Below are 23831 nucleotides of genomic sequence, written 5' to 3' on the forward strand. Positions count from 1 at the left end.
CTTCTGCCCTCTTTTCTCTTTGGACCCCGGAGCCACAGGCTCAGCCTGGCCTATCACCCCGGCTGTCACTGAAAAACCCCAAATACCAAGAAGTCACCCAGAAAAAGTGGGAGAAGAAATAAGATGGCCTTTAGATCACAGGCCTCCATCCCAAAGTCTGATTTCTCTGTGCTGGATCTGTTTCCAAGCTGGCCAGGAGCCTCAGTCCTAGTGGCCCTAGAGATAGCGGCCTCCCCACACTTGCCTCCTTGTCCTGGGGTGGGGACAGTGAGAAACCCTGCCCACTGGGGCATCTGCAGAGCCCCTCAGGCCACTGCTGGGCAGGTGCATGGACACCGTCAGTGGGTGGCAGCAGCGCCACATGGTGACCAAGGAGGTTAAGATTCAGAAGGCAGGCCAGGCATGGTGGCTCATGCCTGTAATCCCAGCACTTCGGGAGGCTGAGGCAAGCGGATCACGAAATCAAGAGATGGAGACCATCCTGGACAACATGGTAAAACCCCATCTCTACTGAAAATACAAAAAAAAAAAAAATTGCTGGGCATGGTGGTGCATGCCTGTAGTCCCAGCTACTCGGGAGGCTGAGGCAGAGAAACGCTTGAAGCCGGGAGGTGGAGGTTGCAGTGAGCCACTGCACTCCAGCCTGACAACAGAGTGAGACTCCGTCTCAAAAAAAAAAAAGACACAGAGCGGCCCCGAGGCAGGCTGCCTGGACTGCGCTGCTTCTCTCCTGAGCCTCCCTTTGAGGGGAGGCCTCAGGACTGATGCCCACATGGACTCTGTCCAGATGCTCAGCAGCCGGTGCTCTCACTGGTTCCCAGCTCACTTAAAACCTGGTGCCCAGGGAGCAGCTGGGACAGCCCCCAGAATCAAGACCACATGGTCCAGGCTTTCCGTGCTTGTAGATAGCTGTTCTCTGTCCCCACATGTCCTTGCACCTCTGCTCACTGCAAATGGACACCCCCAAGGAAGGGTGGACATAGAGACCCAGGGACTCCATGAGCTGGAAGACCAGCCGGCTCCAGGTGCTAAGGCAGTTGCCAGGAGATGTTTATCCCACTAAATACTTCTTCCTGGTACTCATTTGCAGCCTCGTCAATCTGTGTTAAGCCATCCAAAGCCAGAATTGACCAGGCACAGTGGTTCATGCCTGTAATCCCAGCACTGTGGGAGGCTGAGGTGAGCGGATCACTTGAGGTCAGGAGTTTGAGACCAGGCTGCCCAATGTATTGAAATCCCATCCTACTAAAAATACAAAAATTAGCCAGGCATGGTGGTACGCACCTGTAATCCCGGCGACTCTGGAAGCTGAGGCAGGAGAATCGCTTGAACCTGGGAGGCAGAGGTTGCAATGAGCCAAGATCGCGCCACTGCACTCCAGCCTGGGCGACAGCATGACTCTGTCTCAAAAAATAATAAACCCACTCAGCATCAAAGCCTTAAGTCCCTAGTGGATGACAGCAGCTTAGAAAAGGGGGTAATGTTGTCTGTTACGAGCAGGGGAAACGTCGCCAGGCTGTTAAAAAGAAACCGGCAGATGAAATGCTAAATGTATTCTCTCGCCCGTTTTTCCAGGGCGTTTTTATGGCAATGCATGTTTTGTGGCCAGCAGGAGCCATGTGGGATATTTGCTACAGATGAACAACCCCACGAGTTGGGCGGAGATGGCAGAAGTCTGGGTTGCACTTTCTCCAATCCCTAAGTGTCTGGCATGCACTCAGGTGTCCCTTGACACTTCAAAGGATACCCCTGTGCCCTGCGGGGATGGTGCCTGCTCACTGGCATGCTGGAGCGGGAGACAGCCTGGCCTGTAAGTTTCTTGCTAGCAAGGACCTCTCTGCCATCCGCTGCTTGGACTAATGTCTGCACAGAGTTCTGGAGGAATTCAACTCTGAGCGTCTTGGAGAACTTCAGAAATAATAAAAAAGATACACAGAGGCTCCCCAGCTGGCTCCTCTGCACCGGTGAGCGTCAGGAAAGCCATGTGGGCTGAGAGCTCAGCTGAGTGCCTGTGGCCACGAAGCTGTTGGGTCCTGCAGAGTGTGATCTGTTGGGCATCAAACTCTGCCAGAGTCGAGGGAGCGGGAGGCTGAGGGTCAGGATGGAGCGGCTCAGCCTCTGGGCGGAAGCCATCCCTTCTGTCAGAAGAATGCAGTCGACTGTCTTTGCTCATCTTTTCCCTGAGCTGTTCATTCTTCGTGTGTGTGTGGATGTGGGTGTGGGTGTGGGTGTGGTGTGCGTGCGCCAGAGTGAATGGTATAGACAGTCTCCCTATGTTGCCCAGGCTGGTCTCAAACACCTGGCCTCAAGCAATCCTCCCGCCTCAGCCTCCCAAAGTGCTGGGATTACCTGTGTGAGCCACTGTGTCCAAGCTTTTGTGAACGTCAGGTTGCATTTGAGGTTCGGGTCGGGAGAGGACACAGGAGTCGGGGGAGAAGGGAGAGGAGGCAGCAGCCACAGGCTGCTGAGCGATGGCAAGCTCTCTCTGAACATTTTGCCAATTTGAATGAACTTAGCCACCAAAAACAAAACGCCCAGCAGGTTAGGCCTGGCCGCGGGGAGGGAGCCGCAGGCTGTGTTGCTGAGTGCTGCGTGGGTGTGGTGACCAATAGCAGGATGGAGGAGCGCTGCGTGTGGTTCTTGGCTCGTTTACTCCAAACAGCTGCCTGGAGAGGTCATGGGTCGCCCAGTTGGAAGCCGGGGTGAGGGAGTGAGTGGCTGTGACGCCTCCAATCCTGGCCGCTCTGGGCCAGCAAGGAGGCCCTGTCTGCTGGAGTCGGGACCTAACCTTTCCTGCCTCGGACACCCTCTTGAGCCACCTGGGTGTTTGTGGGGCTATCTCTGGTGCAGTGAGGCTGCCACAAGCCTGGGCCCCTGGGGGACGGGGCAGTCAGCACCCCCAGCTCTGTCCTGGGTAAAAACAGCTGAGGGCCACGCATTGGGCAGGACTAGGCATTGGACACTGGTTGTGGGCCCAGCCATTCAAGGGCCCGGGCTGAGCATCCTGGAAGCCATGGGAAGTGGACAGGACCCCCTCCCTCTGCCGAAGCCCACGGCCCCAGCTGGGTCTGCGCCAGTGTGGGCTCCAGGGTGGCACCCAGGGTTGCTCTGTTCATCTCCTGCAGGGCTTCAGGAGCGTCCCAGGAAGCGTGGGGCAGCCCCAGCCGGATCCAGCCCTGCGTGGAGAAGGCAGCCCAGGCAGATCCCGCAGAGACGAGCTCCAGCGCAGCCCCAGCTCCCCCTCTTCCCTGTGGCTGGGGGTCCCACCCAAGCAAAAAGGCCATGGTAAAGGAAGTCAAAAACTTTATTCAGCTTATAAAATTCCATGTTCCGAGAACATGCTCTGAGCATGCAGAAAGCGCAGGACACTTCTCCTGGGTGGGGGCTCAGGTGGGGCCACCTCTGAAGCTCTGCTGACCCCCTGGGCCAAGGCCCTGACAGACTAGCAGGCCCAGTGGTTGTGAAAGCGTGACAGCCACCATCACTGATGGCACCTGCTGGTGCAGCTGCAGTCCCTGGTGGGCCGGGCACTCACTCTGGCAGCCGCCGGCCCCCACGCCAGCCACGGTTGTCCCGCCACACACAGTAGTTGAGTGTGGTCGCGAAGGCCAGCCAGGCCAGGTAGGGGTAGAGCAGGCGGGCGGCCAGCGGGCTCACCTGGTACCAGGCCACGGTAGTGGCTGCCGCCGCCCCACTGACCAACAGGAGATCCACCAGGGCCTGCAGAGATTGGGGGAGGAAGGACAGGGAGGCCTGAGGCACCACGTCCACCCAAGTGCGTGTCCCACTGCCCAACTGCTGCTGGATTTGGGAGTCAGGAACCTCACTCACCCCCACTCCACCCCTGAGTGACCTGGCCAACCCCCTCCCCCATCTCAGCCTCAGTTTCCTCATCTGTAAAATGGGAACAGTCCTCCCGCCTGACCCATGCCATGTGTGGGGTGCACATGACATGCCTGAAGTGAACTCGGTTTGTTCAAGGGTGCGGTGGTGGCTCAGAGAGGTCTTGCAGGTCCCTTCCCCTCTCTGAGTGCAGAGCCTCCACGGAGGGCAGCGCTGATCTTCCAGCACTACTACAAGGCCCAAACAAAAACCTGCTGTTTTTCAGGTACAGTGGCTCACGCCTGTAATCCCAACACTTCGGGAGGCCAAGACGGGTGGTTCGCCTGAGGTCAGGAGTTCAAGACCAACCTAACCAATATGGTAAAACCCTGTCTTAAGGCCAGGCACAGTGGCTCACGCCTGTAATCCCAGCACTTTGGGAGGCCGAGGCGGGCGGATCATGAGGTCAGGAGATGGAGACGACCCTGGCTAACAGAGAAATGCCGTCTCTACTAAAAATACAAAAAATTAGCCGGGCATAGTCGGGGGCGCCTGTAGTCGCAGCTACTCAGGAGGCTGAGGCAAGAGAATGGCCTGAACCCGGGAGGTGGAGCTTGCAGTGAGCCGAGATCGCGCCACTGCACTCCAACCTGGCCGACAGAGCAAGACGCTGTCTCCAAAAAAAAAAAAAAAAAAAAAAAAATCCCTGTCTCTATTAAAAATAAAAAAATTAGCCAGGCATGGTGGCATGTGCCTGTAGTCCCAACTACTCAGGAGGCTGAGGCCAGAGAATTGCTTGAACCTGGGAGGCGGAGGTTGCAGTGAGCTGAGATCTCGCCACTGCACTCCAACCTGGGTGAGAGAGTAAGACTCTTGTCTCAAAAAAAAAAGAAAGAAGCTGTCGTGTAGAGGGGCCAGTGACCCTGCCCACACAGTACCAGGCTTCATGTGGGTTTTCCTATACAGTAGCCCCCAAACCCACCCTGCAACCCCTTCTGCCTTAATAGCTTCCCTCACTGAAGGAGAGTCAGTCGAGGGGAGGCTCCAGGGCGTGGGCTGCTTAGAGCTAGAGAGACATGGCCTTTTGCCTCCCCTGGCCCCACCTACATTGACCCAGTGTCCTATGTGATGCCCCAGGGCCTCCAAGGGTCAGACCCAGGGATCAGGGACACATGCCGTAGCCACACTTACCCAGCCCATTTGTCGGGCACCAAAGAAGATGGGCGGCCACGCCCAGTTCAGGGCCAGCTGCCCGGTGTAGAGGCCCAGGGGAACCACAGCCTCTTCCGTGAAGCCTCCCAGCTCTTTCCAGACCAGGTAGGAGCCATACCTGAAACAGAGGCCGCAGTTCAGAGCACCATTAGGAGCAAGGCCAGGAGCCTTGCCCACCTCCGAGTGACACAGTGATGGCTCATGTGTGACCTGACACTGATGGCTGTGTGATCTCAGGGAAGTTGCCTGACCTCTCTGGGCCTTCATTTTTCATAGGGTTGCTGTAGGGATTCTAGTTAGCACACTGGCAGTGCTTCATGCGATACCCAGCATATAGGACACTCAATACACACCTGCCATTATTATCACTGTCACTGCTATGAAGGGGAACCACATGGTGTGACTAGGTAGAGAGGAGGCTCTTAACCTAGCCAGGGCACTGCATAGAGGATAGGACATTTGGGCTGGGCCTTAAAGGATGAATAGGAGTTTTTCAGGGGAGGAAACAGGACATGCAAAGGCTGTGAGGTGGCTGTGAGGCAGATGTGAGACCCCGAGTCAGTCTGTGACTGCAGGGTGAGGTCCAGGGGGAGGCCTGGTGATGGGAGCTGTTAACACAGGGCAACAGTAACACCACCAGTAACAGTAGGCGATGCCCTCCGGCACTCACAGGAGCCCTACCTATGAGGAGGCCCTACCACTTCCCAAGCATTCACTCATTTCAGCTTCCTGATAATGCTGTAAGGCAGGCAGTATCAGCACCCCCTTTACAGTGAGGAGACTGAGGCACAGGCGGTGAAGTGACTGAGATCTCTTGGCAGGCCATCAGTGGATAAAGTCCGGTCGGCCGGGCCAGAGCCCTGACTCTCACCTACTAACGAGGGGTTTGCCTTATCCAGAGCTACAGGGAGCCCCAAAAAGTTCCCCCAAAGACAGGCTGGGACCAGGTGGTATAGGAAGGCCAAGCAGGGTGGGGACACTGGAGCCAGGAAAGTGTGGGAGCCTGGCTGGGCAGGGCCTGGGCCGGAAAGGGTGAGGCCCAGGTGACACCCAGGTTCCAGGGCCTTATTCCCATCAGAGCTGGGCACCTGGCCTGGCCTCTGCTATCTGCCCCCTGAAGTGCCTGGCACCTGCGTCCCCACCCTGCATTGGGCTGACACGGAACCAGTATGCAGGGAACATTCCAGAAGGCAGTCAATTCCCCGCCTCCTGGGTGCAGTCCCCTCTACAGCCACCAAGAGGCGCCCTGCCCCTCCCAGCACGTCCTTTCCGGGTGGAATTCCCCTGGTCTAGTTCCAAGGGACTCAGGCCAGACTCAGCCTGAAGGGGGCTGTGCGGGGTCCACACTTGCAAGCCCTGTGTCCTTGGGAGGCCCCTTATCATGGGGGGCGTTGAGTATGAATGAGATGAGCCTGGCACTGGGCAGGAGTTCAACAGAGGAGCTGCTCTCGGGGCTGTCGCTGCCGTTGTTAATCTTGGAAAGCATCCATGCCGCTGCCCAAGGCCAACCTTCACACACTAAGCCGGCCTCCGCCTGGAGCTGTGAACACGGCAGGGATGCCAGGGTGGGGTGAGCATCTGACCCGTCCCCCCAGGGGCCCAGGAGGAGAAAGTTCAGTTGTGCAATCAACAGGCCCACAGCTTCCCCACCCTGGCTTGCCAAATGGGGCTGGGGAAACCATGCCGTGGCCCATGGCCCGCCTGGAGGAGACCCTCTGTCCTGGGCCAGGCCTCTCCTTGCAAAGGGCCAGGCTCATCCCCAGGCCAGCGCGCGCGCCCACCTACCCCATGGCTGAGTAGAGCGTGCCCCAGACAGGGCCCAGCACCCAGTGAGGCGGGTGCCACGACGGCTTCTGCAGGCCGGCGTACCAGCGGAGACCCTCGCCGTGGACAAAGCGGGAGCCCACGAAGCACCCCAGGCTGGGCGCCAGTGTGAAGCCCATGGCGGGCACCCAGGGCGGGGCCATGGCTGCTGCAGCTGCTGTTCAGGGGAGCTCTGAAAGAAAAGACAAGGCTGAGTGAGGGCATTCCTGAGGCCATGGGGTTAGGCCTGTGTCTCCTCCAGCATCCCTGAAAGGCCTGTCACCCACAGATCAACCAGTTGGCCTATCAGGAGGCGCAGAGATGTGCAGGGCAGGAGTGGCTGAGTGAACACATTTCCAGCCCTGCTCCTGCCCCAGCTGCCTGGCCTCACCTTTGTCCACCCTCACCTCGACCTTGGGTCTCCTGGCACTGACCCCTCCTCCCTGCTGCCTCTTCCGAGGCCAGTTTGGGTCCCCTCCACCAAGAAGCCTTCCCAGCCTGCCTCCCTGGGCCAAGTCCCAGCTCTGGGGGCTCTGCCAGGCCAGTGCTTTACATTCCAGCACTTCACATTCACCTTTCACTCACTCACTCACTCATTCGGTGACTGCTATCAGACAGAGTTTGGGTCAAATCCCTTTCCTCACTGCCTCACTGTGACCTCAGGCAAATCACATCAACTCAGGGCCTCAGTTTCCCCCTCAGTAGAGTGGGATATCAATGCTTACCTACCTTGAACACAGCTCAGTGCACAGCAGCAAGGAGTGTCTCTACACAGCTGTTTCAGCACCCCACACGGGCCCCACTAAAACCACCGCCCCTTCCCCATGCACCGGAGATGGACAGCGGCCTGCCTGGGGCCACAGTGCACTCTGGGCCAGGCTCTGCCCCGGTGGCAATATGGCTCCCACCCTGGCCTCATCAAAAAATGAAGGACTAAGGTCCCACTCACTCTGATTCTAGGTGGAGAATCAGGGGTCATCTGCTCTTGTCTGAGACAAGAAGCCACACAACCGGATTTAGTTCCGCCAACTTGCAGCAAGGCCTGCTGGGGCGAGGGTTGGGACCCAGCGGGGCACGGGGTTGGGGAGGCCCTGAGTGGGCACAGACTGGGGCTGAGGGAGCCTGGACCTCAGAAAGGGACCCTCTGACCAGGGACCAGGAAGGAGATGCCACAGGAAGAACAGTGAGCACTTTTGCCCCAGGGGAACGCGAGAGACAAGCAGTCCGGGGGTCATGGAGGCAGCCAAGTGGGGGCAGAGGGGGGTCAGCGGAGACTGTGCTGAATGTGGGCTTCGGCAGGGGCAAAGGGCAAAGGGCAAAGCCGGCCCCAGGGAGAAGGAGCAGCTGCTGGCCTGGAATCCATGGAGCTGGGTGAGCACAGAAGCCACATCAGTGCCCAGCAGCCACCTCAGTGCCCAGCAGCCAGGGACTATTAAAGACTGGCCCCTCACAAACCAAGCTTTTGAAGGCTTTTTAGTGATGAAAAAGTTGTTCTCACTGTAACACGAAGAAAGCAGAATATACATAGACTACAGAATGACCCCAATTTTGGCAAAGAATGGATAATATAGATATGCTTTTTTTTTTTTTTTTTTTTTAAATACAGTCTCGCTCTGTTGCCCAGCCTGGAATACAATGACATGATCTCAGCTCACTGTAACCTGTAACCCCCGCCTCAGCCTCCCACCTCCCAAGTAGCTGGGATTACAGGCACATGCCACCATGTCGGGCTAATTTTTGTAGTTTTAGTAGAGACAGGGTTTCACCATGTTGGCCAGGCTGGTCTCGAACTCCTGACCTCAGATGATCTGCCTGCTTCGGCCTCCCAAAGTGCTGGGATTACAGGCGTGAGCCACTGCGCCCAGCCTAGATATGCATTTTTTTTTTCTCAATTGTAACCAATGCATGAAGATGTTAGCCACAGTCATCATCATAAAGCCAGCATTTCCAGGGAAATGGCTGTATGCCAGGCCGGGCAAGCTTTACCCCAACACTGGCCATGAACCCTCACCCTGCGGGGGAGCAATGCCACCTTATGGCCGTCTGCCAACAGAGACCTGAGGCACAGGGCAGTGGAGACGTCTGCCCAAGGCCCCTCCACAGGCCAGCCACTCAGGATTCCAGAGTCCGCCCTCAGCAGCAGGATTGATGATGCTAAGTTCACTACGTTGCTTGTTTGCCAAAATATGTATAATGAACATTGCTGTATTTTATATTTCAGAGACAGAGTGTCGCTGCTGTCCAGGCTGGAGAGCAGCAGCACCATCGCAGCTCACTGCAGCCTTGACCTCCCAGGCTCAGGGGATCCTCCCACCTCAGCCTGGAGGTAGCTGGAACTACAGGCATGCACCACCATGCCCAGCTACTTTTTGTATTTTTTTGTAGAGACAAGTTCTCTCCATGTTGCCCAGGCTAGTCTCAAACTCCTGGGCTCAGGTGATTCTTTCACTTTGTTCTCCGAAAGTGCTGGGATTATAGGCATGAGCCACCATGCCTGGCCAGGGCACTTTTTTTTTTTTTTTTTTTTTTGAGATGGAGTCTTGCTCTGTCACCCAGGCTGGAGTGCAGTGGCAAGATCTCTGCTCACTGCAACCTCCGCCTCCCAGGTTCAAGCGATTCTCCTGCTTCAGCCTTCCAAGTAGCTGGGATTACAGGCACCCGCCACCACGCCCAGCTAATTTTTATATTTTTTAGTAGAGACAGGGTTTCATCATGTTGGCCTGGCTGGTCTCAAACTCCTGACCTGAGTTGATCTGCCTGCCTCAGCCTCCCAAAGTGCTAGGATTACAGGCATGAGCCACCGCACCCGGCCTGTTTTAAAGGAACAATCAGAGTTGCAGGCATCCAGCAGATTCCCATGCTGCCACTTACTATGATTCCCTCCCCTCCCTGGACCTCAGTTTTCTCACCTGTTGAATGGGGACAGTTACCCCATCCCCCAAGGTTGCTGCACAGATGAGCAGTAAGGATGGACATTCTTGGGGGCTGGGCATGTGACCTAGGTCCTGGCAAGAAATATTCCTGTGTTCTCCCTCTCCCTCCCTTCTGCCCCCCCCCCCCCCCCTCCTGCCCCTCCATCCTGCCCCATCCCCTTCCTCCTGCCCCACCCCCTCCCTCCTGCCCCACCCTCCAGCTTCCAGGGTACACTGCTAATGGGGTGGTAGTGGGGGTCTGATGTCACTACACATATGAAAGGCCACCTTCCCCGGTACGGGAGGTACTGCTGAGCACTGGCCCTGCACCACTGCCAAGTGGATATGGAGCTCTGGACCGCAGCCCTGGGACCACCTCCCAGCTCAGCCTCCCACTACATCCTCTCAGGTAAGCCCAGGCCAGCTCAGCCTGCTGCCCATCTGGGCAACTGAGACATAACCGCCACTCTGCTGGAGCCTGCGTGAGTCCACAGCTGAGTGACGTTGTGGGGGAACCGTAAGGAGTCTCGTTCAGCCTCCGCTGGAAACGAGCCGGACCAGGGTGCCTGTACGTGCGTTTTCCCAGGACACCCCCAGTTGAGGCCCACCTGCCCCACACTGATGGCCCACTCTCAGTTTCACAAGTGTCCCTGTCCAGGCGAGCAAGGTTAATACCACCAGCATAAGACACATGCACATCCAGAACCCCTTGATACCACACAGAAGCTGATGCACTTTCAGTGATGTTCATGCAACAAATGGAAACCCCCAGTGCACCATTCAGCAGCATTTGTATATTACCATTGTTGTGCAACCACCCTCTGTATCAAGTTCCAAAGCATTTTCAACCCCGAAAAGAAACCCTGTATCCATCAGCAGTGGCTCCCCTCCCTCCCCCCACCCCTGGCAGCCAGCAATCTGACTTCTCTCTGGGGACTTGCCCATCCTGGACATTTGGTCTCAATGCAGTGTGTGGCCCTGGTGTCTGGCTTCCTTCACTGAGCGTCATGTTCTAGAGGTCCTCACCTTGTAGCATGTGGCAGAACTTCTCCCTCCCCACGATTCTGTCACCTGGCCCCAGCACCCAGCCAGGGCCAGGCGCACACTCGGGGCCCAGTAAATCACAAATGGAACTCACCCAGTGTTCCAGCTGACATGACCTTAGAGACCACCCTGCAGGTCTCCTGTTGTACAGAACGAATTAAAGTCACAGAGGCATGGCGGCTTTCCCAAGGCCACAGCAAGAGAGAGCAGGGTCTGGAGCCGGTTCTGAGTCCCGTGCTCACACTCCCACCCCAGGATGCCCCCTTCTCAGGCCTGGCTGTGGTTATGACCCACAGGGCCAAGGGGCTCAGAGGGTCTGCCCCACCAGAAAACAGGGTGGTCAGATGCCCCACATGGAGAAAGCCTGGTGGCGGGCGTGGAGTTTCCTAGGGCCTCTGGGGAACTGCCTGGCTCCTGAATCGCCCAATCAGGGAACAGGTGGGCAGGGGCGGTACCCATCATGATGAGTCATGCTGGGCCGGGCTAGGCAGGGTCCAGAAATCTGCTCTGGGATGGGCCCAGGGAAGGCTGGGGTGGGCCAGGGGGCACACATGGCAGGGATGGGACTCGGGGTTCAGGCAGAGGGGTGAAGCCACCTATGCCCCTTTGTCTCCTTCAGGTGAACAGGGATCCAGACCTCGGCTCTGCCTCCATCCAAGGCTCGTCTCTGGGCCCGGCTTCCCTCCACATCAGGTGGGTAAACCCGCCGTGTCTGCTACTCAGGGGCCTGGGGTAGCTCAAGGGAGGAAGGGGTGGGACAACAACGTTTCCCTGAAAACTCTAGAGAAGAGAGGGCTTGTGGGTATTGGTGTGGGGCCACTAGCCCCATTTCCTCCAGGGGAAGACAGGGCCTCAAGGCTTGGACCTGAGACGAGACCCTATCAGCCATGAGAGCCCCTGGACACTCCACAGGTGAAAATGCCCTGCACGGAGCAGCGCCCCCAAAACAGGGGCAAGATCGGGGCAGGGTAGAGGACGCAGGACGTGGAGGCAGGAGAAGGCTCCAGGCCTTGCTCAGCTCTGGCTGTGCACGGGCCTCTGGTAGGCAGGGGCCTGCATGGTGGAGTCCCTGCTCATCCCGATGGTCACCGCCTCGTTTAGTCCCCACAGCGGCCACAGGGGACTAGCTGCTTCTCCCTGAGCCACACGGCCCACTTGGCCTCCATAGTGGACTCATGACTTGTCCCATTTTCCAGATGAGGAAGCTGAGACATGAGAAGTCATGGAACTTTCTAGGTCTGAGTGACTCTAAAACTCATCCCACCCCTCCCTCTGAGCCGGGTGTCTGCCAGCCTGCTCTGGTCTGCATGGCCACTTGCCAGCATCTGTGTCACCACCCGTCTCAGCCTCCTTCCTCATCTGTAACAGGGCTCATAAAGCCTGCAGCACCAGCATTGGACCCGCAGGCCCCAGGCCACTCCACCCCACCTGTGAACTGTGCCAGAAGGTTCTCCCAAGGCCAGCAGCATCGCTCTCTCCACCTGCCACAGCAACATCCCAGCCCCCACAGAGCTTCAGGCCCCACAGGATCTGAGCCCTCCCCCACCAAGGGTGGGACCCAGGGTCTCCGGGTCTTGTGAGACTTCACTCCTGGCCCGGAGACCCCAGACCCATAGCTGCCCCAAGGTATCTCATCTCCTGGGCCTCTGTGTCCCCATCTGTGAGGTGGTGGTCGAGCCAGTGGGTTTCAGGGTGTCTTTCTGTTCTCGGAGACCTCCCTATAGGTGACCCAGAAGGCCAGGCACAGTGGCTCACACCTGTAATCCCAGCACTTTGGGAGGCTGAGGCAGGCAGATCACCTCAGGTCAGGAGTTCGAGACCAGCCTGGCTAACATGGTGAAACCCCGTCTCTACTAAAAATACAGAAATTAGCCAGGCATGGTGGCTGGCGCCTGTAGTCCCAGCTATTCAGAAGGCTAAGGCAGGAGAATCACTTGAACCCAAGAGGTGGAGGTTGCAGTGAACCGAGATTACACCACTGCACTCCAACCTGGGCAACAGAGCGAGACTCCTCTCAAAAAAAAAAAAGAAAAAACCGGACAAACAAAAAGCAAAACTTAACTAACTAAAAAAAGAAGGCGATCCAGGAACAGAATAAGGAATGTGTCCCTTCTCTGATCCCCACCACCACCCCCCGCTGCACCCAGCTCCCCTGAGCCTTGTCTCTCCAATGAAGCCACCATTGTCCCAGAGACTTGTTTTCAGGCTTTTAAAAAATGACTCATGGCTAATCGTCCTGACTTTGTGTGCGTTTTTCATTACAAAAGTAACCAGTGGAACAGCCCACAGGTCTGGAAAAATCCATAGCCAACCTGGCCATCGAGTGGCCTGGCAAAGGGTAGGGTGAGGGTGGGGTGTCCAGGGGGAATTGGTTCTGTTAAGAAAGACTCCTTTCCTTTCCTTCAAGGTTCGGGGGTTCAACTTTTTTTTTTAGTGAAAAATAAAGAAACAGCCTGGCCGACATGGTGAAACCCCGTCTCTACTAAAAGTACAAATATTAGCCAGGCTGAGGCAGGAGAATCACTTCAACTCAGGAGGCAGAGGTTGCAGTGAGCCCAGCTCGAGCCACTGCACTCCAGCCTGGGCAATGGAGCGAGAGACACCGACTCAAAAAATACATATAAATAAAAGTAAAGAAGAAATTAAGAATGACTTCCCTAGTGGTCCAGTGGTTAAAAAGAAAATAAAATTTAAAAGACTACTGTTTTACACAAAGAGAGCACATCCACGCATTGTTTGCACAATCAAAAGTAAAGAAAACACAAATAAGCCAGAAACGGTGGCTCACGCCTGTAATCCCAGCACTTTGGGAGGCTGAGGTGGGAGGATCGCTTGAGCCCGGGAGTTCTGCAGGAGACTGCAGTGAGCTATGATTGCATCACTGCACTCCAGCCTGCCTACCAGAGTAAGACCCTGTCTCAAACAAAAAAAAAAAGAAAAAAAGAAGGAAAAAAAGAGAAAGAAAGAAAAACGAAACAAAACAAAACAGAGATTCAAAACTGAAATACTGAAAAAGCTTAAGGTAAATGTAGGCTCCCTCCCTGTGAGCCCAAGCCCTTTACCCCACCTGGAGAACCTGCTGTGAATACTTTCTGGTAGATCCAGCCAGACAGGGTGCCTCATGCCAGGCATAAGTCTGTAGAGACGACAGGACACAGCACGTGTGTGTGCACACACGCACACACTCCCAGGAAAGAAAGTGGCCCTCGGGGCACAGTGGAGGAGGCAGGCTGGGATCAGACTGCACGGGTCCAGGCCCTGGCTCCACCACGCCAGCTGCATGACTCTGGACAAAGGCTTCTTTGGTAAGCCTCCGTTTCCCCCAGTTTCCAGCACTCCCCTGGGGGCCCAGGATTCCCGCGGAGCCTCCCTGTGGGGCTGCCAGCAGCCAGGTGGAGACTCAGGGGCCGCCTTCCCCTGCTGGGCTGAGGCTGGCTCTCCTGCCCTTGCTACACAGCCCCTTTCACCGCCAGTGGAAACCTGCCTCACGCTGCCCTGTCTCGGGCCCCACCGACTCCACAGAGACGCCGGGCCTCGCCCACGTTCTGGCAGCAGGCCTTCATGGGCAGGGCTTGCTGTGTGCCAGGCGAGCTGGGCGACTGCTTCCTGTACACCACCTCTCCTAATATCCTCGCCCTACCTGAGTCCATTCTGGGACAGCCTCAAGTCCTGTCTCTCCTGCCATCCAGCCCAGGGCACACTGCTGGTATTCCGTAGCGCCGGCCCCTGGCAGGCTGGCCAGAGGGGCTCCAGGCCCACGCCAGGCCATGGCCTCTGGAAGCTGCCCTGGCCAGCAGTGTGTTCACAGCAGGAAGCCCCCGCTTCTCCCACCTGGGCTCCGTCTTCTTTGCAAGGGGCAGGGGAAGCAGACAGGTCCCAGAGGCTGCTCGGCTCAGAGTAAGTCCCGTCTAGGCTGCAGCGCACCTGAGCCCCGCACTGGGAATCGAGGGCCAGGGGGGCCTCTAACCGGCTTTGGGCAAAGAAAACTTCCCCGATCTGGGCTGTTCTCCTCCACTATGAAACGGGGTGTCTTGGGGGATCAGGATCCTGCCTGAGGTCTCCCAGACATTCTGAGACCCTGAAGGGAGCTCCGCCTGGGATTGCCCATCCGCGGAATAGGCGGGAGAGGGAGCGTCGGCCTCTCCTGGGACCGCGCTTCCTGCAGGAGAAGCAGGGGCGGGGCGTGGCGGAGTTGCCCAAGTTTCCCCTCCCGAACCCCCAGTCGGAGGCGGCCCGCGCAGGAACCCCGGCCGCGGAGGCCCAGACCCGGCTGCCCGCCGCCTCCGCCCCTGACCCGATAGCCGAGCCCCAAGTGCTGCCCCGGGCCGCCCCCTCGGGTGTCCAGTCCTCGGCTCCGGCCTCAGTTTCCCTCTGTCCCGCGGCGCTGTCAGAGTCGCAGCCGTGCGGGCCCCCATTTCCCGCTGCCCCCTCCGCGTCCCGTTCTCACTCACCAGCGGCGAGGACACGCTCCGGGAAGGGCACTGCCTGGCAGGAGTTAGCCAGACCGCTGTGCCCGCATCCGCCCCGCCCCTCTCAGCCGCCCGGCCCCGCCCCGCCACCAGGCCCCGCCCGTCAATCCACCGCCCGGCCCCGCCCCACTACCCGGCCGCGCCCCGCCCCGCTCCGCCCCGCCCCGCCTGGCAGCCCGGGCCCTGGACCCACTGGCATCCCCGCGGGACCGGGAGCTCACTCCTCAAAGCCACCTCTCCCGCGGGACGCGCTTCTGCCTCCCCCCGGCCGCGAGCGAGTCTCTCGGCTCCTTCTCCTCCCCACGGTGACCGGTGATGGCCGCCCGGCCAGACCCAGCACCTAAAACGTTGCCGTGTGTCCGCCGGCGGGTCGCTTGTGGTTTCTTCTAGTCTCATTTTCCCATCTATAAAATGCGGCAACAAGACCGATCTCCGAGTGGGGGATTGCCTCTCCTGAGGGCAAGGCCCTGAGCGTCCTCCTGCTCAGCAGCCTTGGCCCCATTTCCGGAGCACCCCAGTTCCTTGAGCTGTTGATCCAGGGCACGGAGGCTGCGCGCTGCACTCTTAGTCCTGGCCCGACCACTTTCTGACTGGTTCTCTGGGTCTCCATCTCCTCATCTGTAAAATGGGCACAAACTCGTGGGACTGATGAAGCCACAAGGCGGTGATGCAGGCAGGACACCCCTCAGATGCTCGGCGCTCAGTGAGGGGAGAGGCTGCCATCATCACAGTCCAGAGGTGGCCTCCAGCTGCCCAGGTCCACTCCCATGCAGGGCGTGTCAAGCCCCAGGCCCTTGGCACTGTGGCTGTCTTGCTGCAGCTCAAGGCTGTCCCAGCTCCCTCCGGCCAACTCAGACTGGCAACACCCCTCAGCCTGCACCAGCCACATTGGGCCAAACTGATCCTGCAGGGGCCAAGGAGAACAGTGGCTACTTCTACCCAGACACAGAGGCCGGGAGCCTCCTTCCAGCCAGGCTGTACTATGGCTTTCCTAGGACCTGGCATTGTTGCCTTTGTGAGCCTCTTCCTCTATTAAAAGACAAACATATAATCTATTTTTGACTGTGTTGGCCTAAAGACAAGGATAACCCAGGCTTGGTTCCATTCATCATTCATCTTTTTCTTCTGGGTTTCTTTTTCTTCCTTCCTTCCTTCCTTCCTTCCTCTCTCCCTCCCTCCCTCCCTCCCTCCTTCCTTTCTTTCTTTTTTTTTTTGAGACGGAGTTTCGCTCTTGTCTCCCAGGCTAGAGTGCAATGGCACAATCCCGGCTCACTGCAACTTCTGCCTCCTGGGTTCAAGTGATTCTCTCCTCCCTCAGCCTCCCAGTAGCTGGGATTACAGGCACCTGCCACCACGCCCGGCTAATTTTTGTATTTTTAGTAGAGAGGGGGTTTCACCATGTTGGCCAGGCTGGTCTTGAACTCCTGACCTGAGGTGATCCACCCGCCTCAGCCTCCTAAAGTGCTGGGATTATAGGTGTGAGCCACCGCTCCCTGCCGCTTTTACTTTTAAAAAATTCCTTCCCGTGGCGGGCGGTGTGTGCATAATCCCAACTGGGAGGCCGAGGCGGGCAGATCTGAGGTCAGGAGAGATGAGACCATGGCTAACCACAGGTGGGAAACCCGTCTCCTAAAAATACAAAAACTAGCAGGCGAGGTGGGCAGGCCTGTGCTGGGAGGCTGAGGCAGGAGGGGCCTACGGCGGGAGGTGGGAGCTTGCAGTGGGCTGAGATCCGGCCACTGCACTCAGCCTGGAGCAAATGAACTCAGATCTCAAAATTCCTTCTGGCCAGGCCACGGTGGCTCATGCCTGTAATCCCAGCACTTTGGGAGGCCGAGGTGGGTGGATCACTAGGTCAGGAGTTCAAGACCAGCCTGGCCAACATGGTGAAACACTATCTCTACTAAAAAATACCTAGGAAATTAGCGGGCATGGTGGTGTGTGCCTGTAATCCCAGCCACTTGGGAGGCTAAGGCAGGAGAATCTCTTGAACTCAGAAGGTGGAGGCTGCAGTGAGGCAAGGCGGCTTCCCACTGCACTCCAGCCGAGTGACCTGTGAGACTCCATCTAAAAAAAAAATGCCTTGGGCGTGACCCCTGCCTGTAATCCCAGCACTTTGGGAGGCCAAGGTGGGTGGATCACCTGAGGTCAGGAGTTCTGGACCAGCCTGACCAACATGGTGAAACCCTGTCTCTACTAAAAATACAAAAATTAGCTGGGTGTGGTGGCAGGCGCCTGTAATCCCAGTTACTCAGGAGGCTGAGGCAGGAGAATCGCTTGAACTGGGAGGCGGAGGTTGCAGTGAGCTGAGATCACACCTTTGCTCTGCAGCTTGGGCAACACAGTGAGACTCTTTTATCAAAAAACAAAACAAAATAAAATAAAAATAAGACACACATGTGGCTGGGTGCAGTGGCTCACACCTGTAATCCCAGCACTATGGGAGGCCAAGGCAGGCAGATCACGTCAGGTCAGGAGTTGGAGACCAACCTGGCCAACATGGTGAAACCCCATCTCTACTAAAAATACAAAAATTAGCTGGGTGTGGTGGTGTGCACCTGTAATCCCAGCTATTCAGGAGGCTGAGGCAGGAGGATTGCTTTAACCTGGGAGGCGGAGGTTGCAGTGAGTCGAGATCACACCTCTGCACTCCAGCCTGGGTGATAAAGCAAAACTCAATTAAACACACACACACACACACACACACACACACGTGTATACATTGCAATAATAATACCAGTTGTGCCCATTCCCCAGGTTATGACCAGAACATTACCAGCGTCCTAGGAGCGCCCTGGGTCCTCCCAAGTGATTTCTCCCCACCCGAGAGGTCACCTTTACTTTGACTTGGGTTGAACACGCCCGTGCTTTCCTTTAGGGTTTTATGAATCCCACCCAGGTGTGTTGCCCTGAGTACTATGTGTGCAGAGAGGCAGCACATCCCCGGCTGGGGCAGAACAGGCGCCATGGCCAGGCCAGAAGACTCCCGGAAAGATAAACTCAGCTGAGTGCCTGGGGTACAGGCTGGGCCCAGCCTCTGTGGGCACTCACAAGAGCCCCCTCTGGGGCAGGCAGAGGGCATGGCTGTGGGTGGGGCTCCCCTGTTTGGACGCTGAGCAGAGCTGTGGCATGGACATTCAGCAGGAAATGGTCAGGGGCATGAGCCGTTCTGTCTCTTGCTTCTGAGCTCACAGTGCCCTGAGGAGTAGGGTGCTCAGACCTCAGAAGCAGGGTGAGGCCTGTCAGGTGGGCCATGTGTCCTCAGCAGACCCAGGCAGCAGGGCAAGAACGGGGCTTCCTCAGCCTGTGATCGGGACCAGCCAGGTGCAGGCAAGAGTCTGGGCCAGGGCCAGGTACAGTGGCTCACGCCTGTAATCCCACCACTTTGGGAGGTTAAGGTGGGCAGATCATGAGGTCAGGAGATCGACACAATCCTGGCTAACACGGTGAAACCCCATCTCTACTAAAAATACAAAAAAATAGCAGGGCGTGGTGGTGGGCACCTGTAGTCCCAGCTACTCGGGAGGCTGAGGCAGGAGAATCGCTTGAACCTGGGAGGCGGAGGTTGCAGTGAGCCGAGATCGTACCTCTGCACTCCAGCCTGGGTGACAAAGTGAGACTCTGTCTCAAACAAACAAACAAAAAAAGAATCTAGGTCAGGCTCGTGGGGCATTCTGTACCTAAATGAGCAGCATGGCAGCAAGGATGTTGGTAATGCCAGCTCTCAACACGTCTCGAGTCACGCTGCTCCCCGCTGGACAGGCTGCACAGGCTGGGTACACACACCATTCCCGGGTCTTTCTTCACCCCCTGGGGATGCCCCCACCCCCTCCTGCATGGGTCTTTATTTCCTGGATTTCACATCTTCCTCCTTCTTGGTCCCCCCTTGCTTGTGTTGGGCCTGTCCTCCAGGAGTTCTTGAGAAAGACTGCCCGGAAGGTAACATTGCTGAATTCTTGCATCCTACCCCATAGATCCCCATAGATGGCTGACGCTTGGCTGAACTGGAGCTCGTTGTCCTTCAGAATAATGAAGAGACGCTGTTGGCCAGCTGCAGTTGAGCAGGCTAAAGCCATTCTGTTTCGGAAGCCTTTGGTTCTTTTTTGTGTTTTGTTTTTTATTTTTGTAGACACAGGGTCACTGACGCTGTCTTGGACAGGTTTCCAACTCCTGGGCTCAAGCAAATCCTCTCCCTGTTCTCTATGCCACTTTGTGGATCCTTTTTAACCCATTTGTTCTTCCTGAAAGCTTTAAGATTTTGGCCTGTGAGTTCTGTAGTTTCACACTGATACCTCAGTGGCCTATTTTTTTTTTTTTTTTTGAGATGTCCACTTGTAATCCGTTGAGGCAGCACATTTTAAATTACTGCAACCTCTGCCTCCTGGGCTGAAGTGCTGCCGGCCTTCTGCCTCAGCCTCCCGAGTAGCTGCTGGGATTACAGGCAAGCCCAACACACCCAGGAGCCGGTGCAGTTCTATTTCTCCACTGTAACCAAGACTAACAGGCGCTCTGCTGGAAGCTCATTCTTTTTTTTTTTTTTTTTTTTTTTGAGACGGAGTCTCGGCTTTGTCACCCAGGCTGGAGGTAGTGCTCGGACCTTAGCTCACTGCAAGCCCTCACTCCGGCTTACTTATTCTTCCTGCTCCCAGCCTCCTAGTAGCTGGGACTGCAGGCGCCTGGCCACTCCTCTGGCTGGTGCTTTATTTTAGTAGAGACGGGTTTCACTCAGCACAGGGTGGTCTCATCTCCTGACCTCGTGATCCCAGCCTTCACCTCGCCTCCCAAAGTGCTGGGATTACAGGCTTGAGCCACCGCGCCTCGCCTCATTCTTTTTCAGAGTTGGATTATTTCTTTGATTTCCTTCCCTCTATTTTCTCACTTCTCTTCTTTTCAACTTGTGTTATGTATAATCACATTTCTCTTTCTGAACTCCATGATTCTGGAATGAAATTTTAGGTCAGTTTTCTAGGTTGTTTTTCTAACTCCTTTTTTTTTTTTTTTTTTTGAGAGAGAGTTTCACTCCTGTGCTTCGAGGCAGTGGCGGTCTCAGCTCACTGGAACCTCTGCCTCCCCAGTTCAAGGGATTCTCCTGCCTCAGCCTCCCGAGCAGCTGGGATTACAGGCATATGCCGTGACACCTTGCTAATTTTTGTATTTTTAGTAGAGACAGGTTTCTCACTTTATCAAGTTTGCTGGTTCAACCTGACCTAGGTGACCACCACCTGGCCGCCTCCAAAGTGCTGCTGAGATACGTTGAAAAGTCACCGTGCTCGTATTTCTTTACTATCACCTTTTATTTTAGATTCGGGGTACATGTGCAGGTTTTGTTATATGGTATACTGTGTGATGCTGAGGTTTAGTAATGATTCTGTCATCCAGATAGTGATCTATGGCAGTAGTGGGTGTTTTTCATCCTGCCTCACCTGCCCACCCCAGAGTTCTGTATCCATTGTTCTCATCTTTATGTCCAGGTGTATCAATGTTTCACTCCCATTTACAATGCGAGACATGAGGTGGGTATTTGAGACTTTCTGTTCTGCATTGACTCTGCTTTAGATAATGACCTCTAGCTGCATCTGTAACTTCCTTTCTTGCTGATATTTTTTTTTGAGACGGAGTCTTGTTTCGTCGCCATAGGCTGAGAGCAGTGGCTTAACTGCCACTGCAAAGTTCCATTCGGTTCACGCTTATTCTCCTGCCTCAGCCTCCCGAGTTGCCAGGGACTATGGCTCGCCCATCATGCTCGCCATCTTGAGTTTTTGCGAGACGGGTTCATCAAGGTCTCATCTTCGGATCGATCTGACCTATCATACTGGATCTGCCGAGTCACTTTGTTGAGTGATCTGGTTTGATTTAACTCTGATTTCTCGACTATGATTTGTTCAGTTTTGAGATTGCGATTGCCGCTTTATGACGTGATGGAATGAGCCGTCTGTTTATTGTCTGACCTGAGTTTAGACCTGTCGCATCTGGTTCTCCTCTCGACCAGATTAGGATCTGATTATCATTTGAGCAGGAGCGCGCCTGCATAACGAACGGTTCAACGCATCCACCGAGGTCGACACCAAACGGAATGGTCGCCCGATCACCAAGAACTGCCCACCATGTTCACCAGCGTCCAGTTCGTCCGTCCCTTCCAGCCTTCCTGAGCCTTCCTGACTTTGCTTCCTATCTTCCTTGACCGATCTTAACGTATTTATTCAATTACCAGAACCCGACCTGTTCATGCTTCATCCTCCGAAGAAGCACTGTTTATTTTTGCTTAACGTGAACCTGAACGGATTTATCCTTTATCTCCTGTTGATAATTTCAGACCTTGGTTCCTCTGTCACCTGAGTTCAGTCATACCACTGCGGCGTCTCATACACCTGCCTGCTTCCTGTCCTATAGTTGAACTACAAGCATGAGCCACAGTACCTTAGCTGGTTTTTCCTTTGTAGAGACAGGGTTCACATCTGTTTTGGTGAAGAAAAGGAAACAGTCTTGACTATTTGCCTTAGTTCTTGAACCCTGGTCTGTTTATCCTCCTCCGTCTTCAGCCTTCCAAATCACTGGATTACAGGCCTGATTTCACTGTATGGCCACTTTGAGACCGGATCTGGTTCTGTCGCTTCAGGCTGGAGTGTATGGGCTGTGATCTCAGCTCACATCAAGCTCCCGCTTCCGGCGATTCTTCCTTCTATTTCAGTCTGAGAAGTTAGACCATTAGGTTTCCGCCACCCCGGCTAGCTTGCCTCTTTTAGTGAGACGGGTTTCACCCTGTTAGCCAGGATGGTCTCGACCTGACTCCAGATTTCCTCGGCTCAGCGCCTCCCAAAGTGCTGGGATTACAGGCTTGAGCCACCGCCGCTCTTTCTTTTGACAGAGTTTCACACTTGTTGCTCAGGCTCGGAGTGCAATGGTGCTATCTCGACTCACTGCAACCCCACCTCCCAGGTTCAAGCGATTCTCCTGCCTCAGCCTAGGCTGGGATTATAGCATGAGCCACTGCACCTGGCCCAGAGACTCCTTTAGAGCCATCCCTTCCGTGAAAACCTACAGGATGGGTCCCAGTGGGGAAGAGAGGGACATCACCCAGTGGCTAGGGAGCTGGAGGGGACCTAAAGATCTGTTTCTCAGCTGCATCTCCAAATAACTCTCTTTGTTTTGGCCTCTTTCAGTGTTCCTTTTAGTTTTAGTAGCAGGCAGCAGCAGCAGCTGCTGCCCATTGTTACATTTTTGAGGATTCTGTTGTATGCATAAGGACTGGCTCGTGAGCCTCCCCACTCCTCTGGTGAGGGATTTCTTAGGCTGTCTGAGGATCAGCCCAGTCAGGGTAATACTCTCAGCTGCATCTGCTTTCTCTCCAGCTTCCAGAGACTACTGTTTGGGGGTCTCTTCTGTTCTTCCTGTCCTTGTATATTTATATCTTTAAATATCTCTTTGTTGTGGATTTATGGGCTTCCAGAGGCAGTGCTCTCTATGCGTCTTAACCTGAAAGTCTCCTCCATATATATATATATATTTTTTTTTTGGAGATGGAGTTTCTTTTTTTGTTGCCCAGGCTGGAGTAATAATGGCTAGGCTGAAGTCTCGCTCACTGCAACCTCTGCCCCAGGTTTAGGCTGCATTCTCCCGCCTCAGCCTCCCCATAGACTATAAGTGCCTCGCCACCGTCAGCTAATTTTTGTATTTTAGTAGAGACGGGTTTCTCCATGTTGGCCAGGCTGGTCTTGAACTCCTGACCTCAAGTGATCCATCTGCCACGGCCTCCCAAAGTGCTGAGATTACAGGCGTGAGCCACTGCACCTGGCCGAGCCTGTGTCTCTTGAGTTGCTTTTAGGTTAGCATTAGATAACCCCAATTGCCAACCCCTATTCTGTCACTAACCACCTGTCACTCACTATCCATCACAGCGTTGCTGTGAGGAATTAAATAAGCTAATATCTGAAACATACTCAGGGCTTTGTTCAATAGCATAAAGATCTATTGGATGCATATTATGTGCCAGGCACTCTGTGGTTTGTAAGAAAACATAAAAGAGAGCTGTTATCTTGCATAGTTGGGAGCTGACAACGGATGGTCGGCCATGCCAACTCCTGTGGTTGGGAGAATCATATGCAAGAAATGTGGTTGCTGGCTGGGCGCGGTGGCTCACGCTTGTAATCCCAACACTTTGGGAGGCCGAGGCGTGGTGGATCACCTGAGCTCAGGAGTTCGAGACCAGCCTGGTCAACATGGTGAAACCCTGTCCCTACTAAAAATACAAACATTAGCCGTGCGTGGTGGCGGGCGCCTGTAATCCCAGCTACTGGGGAGGCTGAAGCAGGAGAATCGCTTGAACCTGGGAGGCGGCGGTTGCAGTGAGCAAAGAACGTGCCACTGCACTCCAGTCTGAGTGACAGAGCGAGACTCTGTCTCAAAAAAACACAACAAGAAAACCACCAATGTGGAAGAGTTTCAAGTGCTCTTCATGTGCCAGGTAGAAAGCGTAAATATTACATTGCGTTGCGTTATTTATTCCATAAATATCTGTTGAGGACCCATTGTGGTGTGGCATCATGTTCCGTTCTTGGCTGTGGATGTTTAA

General features: G+C 55.4%; 1 protein-coding gene across 3 annotated transcripts; it reads right to left on the reverse strand.

The window, feature by feature from the left end:
* Nucleotides 1–3286: 3286 nt before the first annotated feature.
* TSPO (translocator protein) lies at nt 3287–15673 on the reverse strand. 3 transcript variants are annotated; one of them, XM_031656224.1, is made up of 4 exons: nt 15603–15673; nt 6820–7030; nt 5014–5152; nt 3287–3720 (listed from the first exon to the last, which is right to left on the reverse strand). In XM_031656224.1, the coding sequence occupies exons 1-4, from the start codon at nt 15656–15658 to the stop codon at nt 3482–3484; spliced, it is 645 nt and encodes a 214-aa protein (XP_031512084.1). In that variant the 5' UTR covers nt 15659–15673; the 3' UTR covers nt 3287–3481. The 3 variants fall into 3 exon arrangements, with proteins under 3 accessions (XP_031512084.1, XP_003905710.1, XP_009215705.1); XM_003905661.4 differs by lacking the exon at nt 15603–15673 and adding an exon at nt 15245–15350; XM_009217441.4 differs by lacking the exon at nt 15603–15673 and adding an exon at nt 10888–11317.
* Nucleotides 15674–23831: the final 8158 nt, after the last annotated feature.

This window comes from Papio anubis, chromosome 16, assembly GCF_008728515.1.
Source record: "Papio anubis isolate 15944 chromosome 16, Panubis1.0, whole genome shotgun sequence".
In the NCBI taxonomy this organism is placed as follows: Eukaryota; Metazoa; Chordata; class Mammalia; order Primates; family Cercopithecidae; genus Papio; species Papio anubis.

Excerpts from the sequence above, each read along its gene's own strand:
- TSPO (XM_031656224.1), bottom strand. The coding sequence starts at position 15,658 with ATGAGACTAGAAGAAACCACAAGCGACCCGCCGGCGGACACACGGCAA. Across the intron at positions 5,153-6,819 it reads ACGCTCTACTCAGCCATGGG|GTATGGCTCCTACCTGGTCT; the intron begins GTAGGTGGGCGC and ends CCTCTGTTTCAG. Across the intron at positions 3,721-5,013 it reads GTGCCCGACAAATGGGCTGG|GCCCTGGTGGATCTCCTGTT; the intron begins GTAAGTGTGGCT and ends CAATCTCTGCAG.